Below are 13,220 nucleotides of genomic sequence, written 5' to 3'. Positions count from 1 at the left end.
ATAATTAATTTCAAAGAAATCCTCTAAAAAAAAATAAAAGCCATTATTTTTTCCCAGTTTAAAAGATCATTCTAACTTTTATATTAAACATGAAAGGATATAGATTGGCCCACACAACTTTATGAAAGAACAAACTTGAAAAGCTTACATTGCCTGAATTAAAGGTATAGTATAATGCTACACAATCAACACATTGTGACATTCTCATAAACGTAGACAAGCAGATTAGTGGAACAGCCTAGAGAATCTATACTTGTACCTTTATGATCAGCTAATTCTCAGCAAAGGTCTGGAGGCAATTCAGTGAAGAAAAGAGTCTTTCCAACAAAGGAACATCTATTTGTACATCTGTTTGCAGAAAATGTAAACATCTACTTTTGTAAAATTTAGTTCAAAATGGATCCAAATCTGAATGTAAAATAGAAATTATAAAATCTTTACAAGGAAACAAAGAAGTAAATCTTCATGATTTTGGACTAGGTGAAGGGTTCTTAGGTAGGATGCCAAAACTATGAACCTAAAAAAGAAAAAAGTGGCAAATTGCACTTGATGAAAATTAAAACTTTTGTTGTAAGAATAAGATTGTTGAAAGGATGAAAAATCAATTTGAAACTAGAGGAAAATATTTAAATGTATATAGTTACTAAATAACTACTGTCCAGAATATATAGAAGTATTTCAAAACTCAGAAGAAAATGAACAATCAATTTAAAAAAGGGTAAAAATTTTGAACAGATGGCTCATCAAAGAATATATGCACATTGCAAATAGTAACACTAAGGGATACTAAACATTATTTATTGTTAGGTAAATATAAAAATCCACCATGATACTGCCACATACCCACTCCAGTGGCTAAAACAGAGTGAACTTCTGAGTGTTTGAAAGGATGTGGAGCAATCAGGACCCACAAACCCCAGAACTAGGGATGAAAAATGGTATAATTACACTGGAAAACAATCTGGAAATTTCTTTGAAGTATTAAATATACACTTCTTATCTGATCAGACATTCTACTCCACACTTTTTCAAGAGAAAGAAATCACTTCTCCATAAAAAAAGATTTGTCCATGAATTACTATAGCAGATAATTAGTGATAGCCAAGATCTGGACACAGTCAAAATGTCTAAAATTGGGGAAATGGGTAAGCAAATTGTGGAATTTTCATGACCCTCTGAAGTAAACAGGAAGGTACTATTGATATTCACAAAGACATGACTGAATCTCAGAATACATGGCTGGGTGAAATAATCCAGATCTTGCCTGCAAAAAGCAGCTCACACTGTATGTTTCCATTCTTACAAAATCCTTGAAATCGCAAATGAATCTACTGTTCCAGAAATAGAGCTGTGTTTTCTTGGGCAAGAAAAAGAAGTGGGAAGACGGATGAAGGGGCACAAGGAACCTCTGGGGACTGGTATGTTCATTGTATCAATTTCTCTGGTCGTCTTACAAGTATATATGTAGGTCAGGCCCTTTGAATATTAATTATGTATTTTGTATTCGAATTACATTTTTATATAGATTTTAAATATATATATTCTTGGAATTGATCCTGTTACTTCTTCTCTGGCCATCCTGGAACTTCTAGATTTAGATGGAAATCCAACAACTATTCTCAACTTATTTGTTCAAGAATAAACCTTGTAGATACTGTGCAAATTTGCTGTCTTCCATTATTTGGAAAATTGAAAAAAAATGTAATTTCATAAATAAGTTCATATAACTCATAAAACAAACTCTAATAAGGGAATTAGGAAAGGATGAATAGACCAAAATCAACTCTCACCAAAGTAAGGTAAGATGTCCTGAGACAAATTCAGGAATTTGGATTGTAAATAAGGCTCTTGCATATATCTCTAAGGAGTATCCCAATATGTGTGTGTGGAATAGGTGGAGACATGACCACCTATCTCCTTCTGTGTAATGACACAAGCTAGGTTAAGTAAAGCATTCAGGCATTATGTTGAAATGCACAATCAGTTAAAACACTGGGTTGTGATGTTCTTCGTGCTGAAATGCTAGAACTTCTCATTTCTTCAAGGTTTCTTAACTTTCAAAACCTGGCAGTAGAGGTACTAAACATGTAAAAACCCATTCCTTTCACTCACAGAAGGCACAGAGTCCTTTTTCTGCAATTTAGTAGCTCTCTGAGCTGGTCCTCTAACCTCTAGAGGTTTGTGTTCTTATTGGCACCATAGAGCTAATATTGCTGATGTCAAAATATGCACTATTGTGAAATGGAATTATAAGGAACCTAAAGCACAAAATAATCTCTCAGTAAATTGTAATTATTATTGTTATGTTGTACCAGATAACATCCTATAAAAGTTGATATCTGGAACTTTTACAGGTCTGAACAAAGTTACTAATATATGGATTTGTACATGATGGAGGGGAATTGGTGAGCTGAACTTCCATGTGTGCATGTGGAGCTGAGCCTATATAACCTGCAGATATGAAGTCACATAGGATAAAAGTGAATGGTAAACAGAATAAAAATTATTTGAGTGCTGATTTCCAATGATATTTTTATTATATTGCCTTGACAGCATATAAGACACATAAAATTTCCAAGAAAAGCCATGAAATATAAACAATTCAAATATCTTTTGGCAACTTCTATCTTCCCTTATTGTTTACTATCACAAATTTAGATTAATTTTAAACAATAATTTTGTCTAGTACATTAAATGTAAATAGGAGAAATGAATCAATTTTTGATGATTTTTCACAACTTCAATCAGTTAACATTTTCTCTTTACCTGCATAGTTTTCAAGCATTCTTTGCTTTTAATGTGCCTGAAACTATATTAGTTTTAAATGTCTGATCAAGTGTTTGTTCATATGGCAAGGAAGATTATCTTTTAAGCCAATTAAACAATTCAAGCTGATATATTTTCAATAACTTTGCATTCTTGAGGACACACTCCCAAATAAAACAGAGTATTGGTTCTGATCAACCTGGAAGAAGAATGCATCTGACCCAATGGATAAACACATGCATTTAAGAAAATCTCAATCATAATATAAGCTGGTCACAGGGATGGAAGTACAGCATGGAGAATAGAAACAAGTGTTCTAGACTGTCTTCCTCTGTTGACAGATAGTAACTACACTAGGTGGGGTGAGGATTTAATAATGTGGGGGGCTGTTGAACCACTGTGTTTATACTTGAAACCAATATAATATCATGTTATCAACTATACTTCAATATAAAAAAGTGCAAAATAATTGTTTTTTAAGAAATGTAAACAAAACATTGTTAGCTCAATAACATAATTAACAATAAAATATTTTCTCTAGATCAAACTAATATTTTAATATTCTATAATCATGATGATGTTGAAAAATTATTGTTTTCCCCTTTATAGAATTATTTACAATAGATATCTAAAATAAAAGAAATAAAAAGAAGCATAAATCTATCCGGAATAAATAATATTTAAATAGTGGTATCAATTCATTTTTTGGTAAATTTCACATTATTGTTATATTTTTTATACAGATTAATGTTTTATTTCTTTTCAGATATTTAAGCCATCTGGTTAGAATATATGCCAATCTGAAATATATGGAGAGAGGAGTATCTCGGAATTCATCCTTTTGGGGCTTTCTTATGACCAGAACATACAAATATTTTGCTTTGTGCTCTTATTCTGTTATGCTGCCCTGTTGGCAGGAAACCTTTTGATCCTTCTCTCCATTCAATGCAGCCTTTTTAACTCAGTGATGTACTATTTCCTCAGCCACTTATCCTGCATGGACATCTGCTACACCTCTAGCTTTACACCTAAATTAACTGCTGACCTTCTGTGGAAAGAAAAACCATCTCCTACGGTAACTGCATGAAAGGAGCTTGGTTCCTAAGATCCTCAAGAGTAACAGAGAGAACTGGACAAGATCACTATGATAGTCTGAAGGTTACTAACAGGATCCGTGTGGTTTCCAGTATCTCAAAAAGCCCAAGTGAATCAACTATTTTCCTACAATAATGCTGTAGATTGGCTAAAATATTTTTACTTTTTGTTAGTATGGCAACTCAGGGCTCTTTACTGTAATACTTTTAATCCCTTATTGATTAGTGCTAATAGTGCGCGGTCCCTCTGAGGTAATATCTTATTATTAAATCCACACAGGGAAATTTCCAATTAATAGGAATTTCTACATAAGGAATATCTGGTAGCATTCCACAATCACAGAGCATAATTTTTGTGTTAGACAACTCTATTGCATTCTACTCCTATGAAAATAGATATGTGACAGAACCCAAACATACTACTTCATGATCGTGTCATTCAACACTTTTGGCCTTGCCTTGGGAACAAGAAAAAAAGTCTTCATTACCTGTATTTGATCTTTGTATGAGAAGGCAGGTCTCTACTTGAATGCTGCTTTGAGAGTTGGTTCAAATCACCTTCTCCTTTTCCTCTTCCGCGTCATGCAGGTTCAAAAGTTGGCCTAGCTGCTGTCATCTTTTACACTTTGAAGGAAAATAGTATCAAGTTATTCCCAATATGATAAACTTTCATTATATAAAGTATTGACAAATATCCAACTTGTGAAATCACTTCCAAAACTCGTTCTCCAAATTTTACTTTCATCTCAAACAAAAGGTCTCAAGAAAACAAACACTGAGTCTCAGGAATACAGGAGTACAGCTTCTTAAGCAGTTCTTAGTGCAAACAATTCTGTCATGAAGATGAGCTTGTTTCTTGTTCTCCTTCTGGCTCTGTGGCCTTGGGCAAGTTACCCAATGTAGGTTCCTGTGGAATGGGGATATTCCTAACGGGATTACTGTAAGAATCATTAGACTTGACATATCAAAGCCTTGTAAAATTCAGTACAGCCATGACTGAGTTTTAAAAATTCTCAACTCAACCTTACTCCACCAGACTCTCTAAAGTTTGCACCTCATACAACAGAAAATAGGCTACAAAAACAAAAAAAATACTTTGAAAATCCCTGGACAAAGTTACTGTCTTGGAGAAAAACGTACTAAATTTCAATGACAGTTACATAAGCAAAATTCTCCAAGAACTTTTTGTTGATGCAATTTTCTCCTACAGCAACCACCGTAATAAAAATCTTGTATTTTGCAGGTTATAATTTGCTGAATGTCCAAAAGACAGGAACCTCACCCTAAATGATTCTGATAACCGAAAGTCTTTATGATACTTCTGGGTTTGAGCAGCCAAAAGTGTACCACCCAGCAGATATGGCTCCCCAAACCCGTGAAATGTTGGAAAAGTAGATGTGTGGGAAAGCTGGGGGAACTCGTTTACTTCTCTAGATTTTCACAACAGGAAAGAGGATGCATCCAGAGAGGGAGAAACAGGGTTTTCTGCCCCCGGGACACCACTGCCTCCCACGGCCCCTCCCCCCCAACCGGTGAATAATCATCACTCCCGCGTCGGGGCAGGGAGCCTTCGGGCTGTCCCCGGGGGTCGCCGACTCCTCCCCCAGGCCCGACCCGCTGTGGGACGAGGCCGGCGAACCCCGCTTAGCCGCGCGCACAGCTACCTTCCCGCGGCGCTGAGCCCGACAGCCACCAGGCTCCGCCGCTGCCGCCGCCATGCTCCGCCGCTGCCCGCAGCTCCCAAGCATCCTTCGCCGCTGCCACCGCCGTGCTCCGCCGCTGCCCGCAGCTCCAGAGCATCCTTCGCCGCTGCCGCCACCGGGCTCCACAGCTGCTCGCAGCTCCCGAGCATCCGTCGCCGCCGACCCCGAACCCACCGAACTTTCCGCCCTACGTGGACAATACAATCCGCCAGCTTCCGGCCGCTCACGTTGCCCGAGGTCCCACGCAGCGACGCCGCACCTCACGCAGACAGTATGACGACTCGCAACTCCCAGAAACCCCTGCGCCAAAGCCCAAGACCCGGGAGCAAACCCGGCTCTTCAAACGCACGTCATAGGCGGAGGCAGACACCAATCCGCGGAAGCCAAGCTGTACGTTCGCCTGACGACGGCGGGGGCCCGAGCTTAGGCGTTAGACTGGGCGGGCGTTTGAAACCAGTGTGCTTCAGAGTAGACAGACTCTAAGCACGGTTGTGTACCTTAGAGGAGCAAGTGCTTAAGGTCTCTCCCGTCTTTTCCTTCCCCGACCCCCTCCTAGACTCTTTCGTGGACGGAAAGCTCCGGGTAGCCGACTCCACATCCCGGCCAGCGACAGAGAGCCACCGGCTCCTGCTTCGTTTCTGCTGAGCCTAGAGAGTTGGCGAGCCTAGAGAGTTGGGCTACGGAATAACTAGTATTTTCATTTAATTGGATTTGAAGAAAGAACAAATACATACAGGGGCAACCACGATCTTTATAAAGGTACCATTCCTGCAAAAATATTAGTCTTCAAAGCAAAGGTTATATTTGTATTGTTGGTTAAAAGTTTTACTTTTAAAGAAGCGTAAGTTCTACTGGGAGGGGAGGTGTCAGTATTGGAGATTCTTTTATTAACGCGACATGGAGCATCTAGAACGGTGGGCCCAACTGCCAGGAGCCCACTGTGCTGTCTTTGCTCTGCTGCCTGTGTCCCACAAGAACAGATCACCATCCTTCAGGTCTCAGCTCAGATGTCACCTCCATGAGTTTTTCCCTTATATCTACATTTTCACCTCCAACACAAAAATACTGTCGCATCACCCTTTATTATTTTTTCATAGTACTAAACAATCCTGAACTTAACTCTGTTCGTTGTTTACTGCCATTTTTCTTGTCTGAGAGGAAGCATAGCAGAGTCATTAAGAGAAAGAGTTCTACAGTCTGACTCTCGATTTAAAATTCCAGCTCTGCCCTCTGCTAGCTCTGTGACCTTAGGCAGATTATTTTCCTTTTCTGTGCCCTAAGTTTCCTCATGTACAGAATGAAGATAATTCTAGTCTCTACCTTACAATGCTGTAAGAATTAAATGAATACTTATAAAGTGCTTAAAACTGTCTCAACAAACAATACTTGCTAAACATTAGCTGTTATTAATATTATTTTATTATTATTGTCTATCTTCCTGTATTAGAACATAAGTTCCAGGAAAACAGGAACCTTGTCTCTTGTTCATCTGTGTATATCCTCTGCATATAGAACAGTGCGTGGCACATAATAGGTGCTGAGTAAGTATTTGTTGAATGAATGAATGACTGATGCACTATGAAGTGGAGAAATGAAGTAATAATGACAAGGTGCTGACACCATTACAGAAAATACCCTTGGTTTTTGTTTCAGTGGCCTTTATCAGCTCTGAATTTATGACCTAGATTCATTTAACATCTAGCCCACCACCTAATCTTTTGATAACCAACCATGATTAAATAACCACTCCTGTAATTTCATTAATAACAACATATCATCAGTCCACGAAATTTAAAGCTTTGACTTAATGGTCTGAAAGTATTAATAAAAAATAAGAATATTAAAGTGTTAGTAAGTATTAAGTAAAAAGTTTATGTAAGTGATTTTAAAGTACTAATAAGAAAACTACAAAGCTTGTGGTTTAAATGCTTTGAAAGTATTAGAAAAAGAAACTAAAATTAAGTTTACTAAAAACTTAAAATTCATCCTATCAGCTGCCTTTACTGGCAAAAATCTTATATAACCTCCCAAGAATTCTCATTTTAAACCCATTAATACAATAATCTATTTGAGCCCTTAATTCTCCTGCTAATCCTCTTATACTCTTAATTTTTTATTCCCACTCTGCAGTACGATTTCCCACATTCTCCTTTGCTCAAGTTCACACCCCCTTCCACCCACTTTCCCTCCTGACCCTCTTTCCCGGGAGTCGATGATGCTCTGACTTCTCTGGGAAAAGAAGCTCTTCAACAAGGACTACTTATCTCCCCCAGGCAAGCCTACCAAGCTGCCTCTGAGTTTGCCCAAACCCTCAGTTTTCCCTGTGTGGCGACCCCAAACCCTCTCCTCTGTTCTCTGGGTTCCAAGTTCTCTGGCTTTCCTAGTGACTGGCGTCCTGCTGTATCTCCTGTCTTTCATTGTCTGTGAATCCGTCCCCTTCAGATCATTCTTACCAGCTTTTGGATATGCTGTAGTATATCTTAGCCTTAAAAAATGCTCCTTCAAAAAGAAAAAGAAAAAAAATTTAGCCTAAACATGCCTACAATGTAAGCTTCACAAAAGAGAATGAATAAATCATTAGGCAACTGTCAAAAAAAATGCTCCTTTATTTTAATATGACACTGTTACTATTTTAATCAATGTAAAAAGGATGTTTTATATAATAGCTGTGATTACAAAACTGATTATTCTTATGGCAGGATGTAAGAATTCCAGCTTCAACGTTTATACAAACACTATGTCCAGTTGAATTAAACATCCAAAAGAAAAACTATAAAAATTTAAAAAGGAAATTTAAGAGACGATTTGTACAACCTAGGGTTTGTAAAGATCTTTCAATCAAGGTAAGACACCTAAGAGCATAAAAGAAAGAACTTAAAATTTTTATCTTTATAAAAATTTAATTTTATGGCAGAAGATGCCCCAAATTAAGTCAAAAGATAAATATTAAATCAGCAGGTAAATGCTGTTATGCCTATAACATATAAAAATTTACTACTACTAGTACTATTACTAATAATAAATACAACCCAGTAAAAAAATAGGCAAAGAATATAAAGACGCCATCCAGAAACAGCAATTCCAAATAGACAACAAACGTAAGACACTCAACTTCCCTATTATGAAAATGAGAGAAATCTAACAATGAATTACCATATTACAGAATCAAATTGGCAATAATTCTTTTAAATTAATAATATTATTGAATGGGATTAGGAGAAAAGGGGATAGAGTCAGACAGTGGGGAGGCATTGGCTCCCCATTCCCCTTACAGTAAAAGTCAAAGGACTCACACTAACCTCCAAGACTCCCCTGTCTAGTTGACTTCCTGTGTTACTTGTGCCTCTCTTGGTGGTGTCTGAACATGGCTCCTGTCTTAGGGCCTTTGCACTAGCCATTTCCTCAGCCAAGAATACTCTTACCTGTCTTACTCAAGTCTTTGTTCAAATCAGGTCAACCAACCATGAGAGCCCTATTTAAAGTTTCAGCCATCCTCTACCTTGGTCCCCAACCTCCTGCACTCCTTATCTCCCTTAACCTGTTCTACTTTTCTTTTTTGTGTAGCACATGTCATCCATGATCCTGTATAGTATGATCCTTACTCAATCCTATATAAATTTGTTTTATTATTTCTTTCTCTGTTCCATACCGAATACAAAATTCTACAAATGCAAGCATCTTTGTATTGCCCAGTGATGTAAGCCAAGCATCTGAGACAGTGCCTGGCACCAATAGGTGCCCATAACGATTTTCAAATGAGTGAATGAGTGAATGAATAAATGAGTTTTAACAGGAAAAAGTCGCATTTTTATGTAAAAAGTTATTATCTTAATCTTTTTTATATTTTAAAGGAAAAACATAATTAATATTCTGCTAGTCTGAAATTCAGATTTGGAGTAAAGATATGCCAAGACACAGAAAGATGATTTCTTTTCAGGTAAGAATCTCTAAATGAAAATCATGTGATTATTAGGCTCTGTACATACCATCCAAATCCTAATTCAGCCAGCCCCACCCTGAATCCAGTCACAACTCTAATTTAATCCACTTCCCTCCTCTTCTAATTGAATCACTTTCCCCAATTCAGGTAAACCCTTTCATTACAAAGTTACCAGCCCACAAAATGTGAACATTTTGCTTGAGGCTTTTAGTAAGAAAATGGAAGAAAAAAACTCAATGCTCACAAGTTAGAAATTATACTTAATAAATGATAGCATCTGTTCTATTTTTAATCTAAAAATGATTAATTTTCTAATATAAAAAGCTGGTGCTTTAATCTATTTTGATAAGTGAAAAGAATAGAAAAATAAAGTAGCTTGTCTTCTACCAACAAATCGTGATTTTAACTGAAGATACTCTGGGACCCAGAGAGATGTTTTCCTGGGAACAGCCTCAAAATGAAATTTGCTGATGGTCCAGACTAGATTACTAGATAATATTATAATTTAACCACCTATTAGCCAATCCAAGCACATAGCTACCTATCACTTGCTGGCCACTCCATTATTACTAAGACAATTAAAAGCAAGCATATTCAAAAAAACAGTTAAAATGAAAGAACTAAAATATAGAAAATACAAAGGGATAGAAAAAGACGTACCAGGCAAATACTAAAAAACAACAAAAAACTTTGTGTAGCAAATTAATTATCAAAAGTATTCTTTGAGTAGCATTAACAAGGACATTTGTGGGGCATTTTACTGCATTCCAAAGAAAAATCTAGGAAAACATTAAATCATGAACATGTATGTAACTAATTGCATGGTCTGGAAAAATTTGAAGCAATAATAAAGAATTAAAAGGTAAAACTGACAAATCTGTAATGGTGGGAATTTTTTAATGGCAATTTCTCCCAGATTAAACAAATTAGCAACATTGATGCATTGTGTGCATAGATACATATACTTACTTTATTTATATTTGCATATATATTTATATGTTGCATTTATATATGTATATAAAATCCTTCAACCAAGAGAAATACACATTCTTTTTAAAAAATGTTGGACATTCATAAAATTAACTGTGAAGCCTCCAAATAAATTTCAATAAATGCCTATGTACTCATTTCTAAGTGATATATAGTCTAATTTTTGAACTTTATATAAATGTTCAAAATGTTTATGTAAATGAATTGTATGCTTTCTTTTATGTTTTGCTTTTATATAGCTGTTGTATACTATATAGAATTTAATTGGGTGAAAATACAGAGTGTACTGGGCTGTTTATCTCTGCACCCTGATTCTCAACACCAGGCTACCCCCATGAGGACATCTGGGCCCAACAGCTTGGGAGGAAGAATGATTATTTATTAATTTAAAAAATTATTTCCAGTTTGTTCCATAGTTGTTACTTTTTTCAATGATGTCAATTCAAATATTTTAAAATAAGCTTCCTTTTAATATCATGTATTTTCCTAAAATACTATATTACTGTACCTTTTTTCTTATTCCTACTTTTTCACTTATTCCTACCACATACGCTTTTTTTCCCTCTTGACTAGCTTTGCTTTTGCAGGGGTCTATCTTTTGGGATCTGTTTACCATTAAGCTTTTACAAATATTAACCAATTCATTAATTTCTAATCTTAAGGTCATTTATTCCTTCCACCAGCTTTTCTTAGATTTATATTATTTGTTCTTCTTTCTAATTCTACAATAAAGTGCTCAATTTAAAAAAATACACAGTTATAATTTATTCTAATAATTGTTTCCAGTATGGTGATACTACAAATGCCACTATGTACATTTTTGTAAATGTGTAGAGGTACATGGGTATACATTTCATTTATATATCCCATCAGCAGGTTGAGTTCTCCTTGTTCTGTAATCTCACCACACTTGATATTGTCCAACTTTTCAATTCTAGGTAATCTGGTAGGTTTAGAGTGATATCTTATGGAGGCTTTAATTTGCTTTTCCTTCATTGCTAATCACTTTATTTATGTTTATTGTTCACTTGAATTTCTTCTTTTGTGGGATATCTGTTTAAGTGTTTCTACTGAATTACCTCCTTTTTAGATGATTTCTATGAGTTCTTAATACTTTGGGCACCAGTTCCCTGTCACTTATTTTTGCTACATATATATTTTCTACTTCTTGGCTTTTCTTTTTGGTATATTTTGATCTACAAAACCATTAATATTAGGGTAATTCCATTTATCAGTCTTTTCCTTTTTGCTTAGTGCAGGGTATTTCTTAAGAAATTCTTCCCTACTCTGAGGTTACATTGGTATTGTCAGATACTATCTTCTGAAGGGTTTATAGTCATGCCTTTCACAGGCCCATCAGAAATTCGTTCTATGCGTGGTGTGATGGAGGCTCTTGGAATAATCCTGTGAAGCAAGCCTGGCTTTGTCCCTCTCTTCTGAGAGCTGGGCTCTTCTAGGCCCTTTGTGCTTAAATATAAAATCTTAAATGTCACATTCTACAAAATTCCTTTGGGATTTTGATTGGGATAACTGAGTCTCAATTTAAGAAATTGACAGTTCTACAATATTGAGTCTTCAAATCTATTAACAGGTTATGTCTTTCCATTTATTTAGGTCTTCTTTAATAATTGCTTCTAAGTAAATTTATATTATTGTTTCCATAGAAGTCTTGTAAATTTTTGTTAGCTTTAGCCTTAGGTGCTACTCAATTTTTAATGCTTTAATAAGTGGCCTCTTTCTTAATTTGATTGTCCAATTGTTGCTGGTATATGTAAGTATAATTGTTTTTTATATATTGTATTTTAAATGCAGAGACCTTGCTAAACCCTCTTATTAATTAAAATAGTTAACTCATAATTCTTTGGGATTTTTTATGTAGACAGTCATATCTATGAATAAGGATAGCTTTCTCTCTCCTTCCCAGTCTTTTTCCCACTCCTTTTTTTCCCCTTGCTGCCTTATGTCAGGACATCCAGTGAGATCATAGTCTTCCTTGTCTTCTTCCTGATCTTAACGGGAAAGTTTTTAAATTTTCATTGTTAAATATGATTTTTACTGAAAGTTTTGGGTCAGTGCATTTTTTTCAATTAAAATTTCTCCCCATTATTTTTAGTTTGCTAAATGGATAACTAATTTTATCAAAACACTTCTCAGCATCTAATGAGATTCTCTTTTAGTCTGTATGTATTATTATGTTAATTTATTTAACTATCAACTAACCTTTCATTCCTGAAATAAATCCATCTTGATCATGATGAATATATTGCAGGAATCTGTTTACTCAGATTCTATTTAGGACTTTTGCACCTATGTTCCTGAGATTGGCCCATTATTTTCCTTTCTCATAGTGTCTTTATTTGAGACTTCTTTAATAAAGTTTACATTATAGAACATGTTGGAAAAGACTTTCTCTTCTATGGGAAAATTTGTCTAAGCTTGGAAGTACTTCTTCCTTGAATGTTTGGTAAAATTTGCTGGGCCTGGGTTTTCTTTGTTTACAGAGTTTTGGCTAGCACTTCAGTTGCCTTGATGGTTGTAGACAGACTCAGTGAGTGTTCTTTTTCTTTTGTCAATTTTGCTGTTATGTTTTTGTAAGAATTTACTTATTTCACCTGAATTTTAAAATATATTGGCTTAAACTTGTCACACTATAATTACTAAATGTTTGTTCCCATGTGCAGCATCTGTAGTGATGATGCTTTATCTTTTCTGGTATTAGTGTGACTT

General features: G+C 35.7%; 1 protein-coding gene across 1 annotated transcript; it reads right to left on the bottom strand.

The window, feature by feature from the left end:
- Positions 1-2,515: 2,515 nt before the first annotated feature.
- On the bottom strand, positions 2,516-6,551 carry LOC130680539 (uncharacterized). Its single transcript, XM_057491273.1, has 4 exons — positions 6,327-6,551; positions 6,110-6,210; positions 5,525-5,900; positions 2,516-4,484 (listed from the first exon to the last, which is right to left on the bottom strand). Exons 1-4 carry the CDS (start codon positions 6,549-6,551, stop codon positions 4,473-4,475), a joined length of 714 nt encoding a protein of 237 aa, XP_057347256.1. The 3' UTR covers positions 2,516-4,472.
- Positions 6,552-13,220: the final 6,669 nt, after the last annotated feature.

This window comes from Manis pentadactyla, chromosome 14 (genome assembly GCF_030020395.1).
Source record: "Manis pentadactyla isolate mManPen7 chromosome 14, mManPen7.hap1, whole genome shotgun sequence".
NCBI lineage: Eukaryota > Metazoa > Chordata > Mammalia > Pholidota > Manidae > Manis > Manis pentadactyla.
Note: the sequence above shows the minus strand (reverse complement) of the source record. Positions and strands in the feature narration are given on the sequence as shown.

Coding starts and splice junctions, on each gene's coding strand:
- LOC130680539 (XM_057491273.1), bottom strand. CDS start 6,551: ATGGTGATCTGTTCTTGTGGGACACAGGCAGCAGAGCAAAGACAGCAC. Junction 6,211..6,326: donor CTAATATTTTTGCAGGAATG/GTACCTTTATAA, acceptor CCAACTCTCTAG/GCTCAGCAGAAACGAAGCAG. Junction 5,901..6,109: donor ACGAAAGAGTCTAGGAGGGG/GTCGGGGAAGGA, acceptor GTGCGTTTGAAG/AGCCGGGTTTGCTCCCGGGT.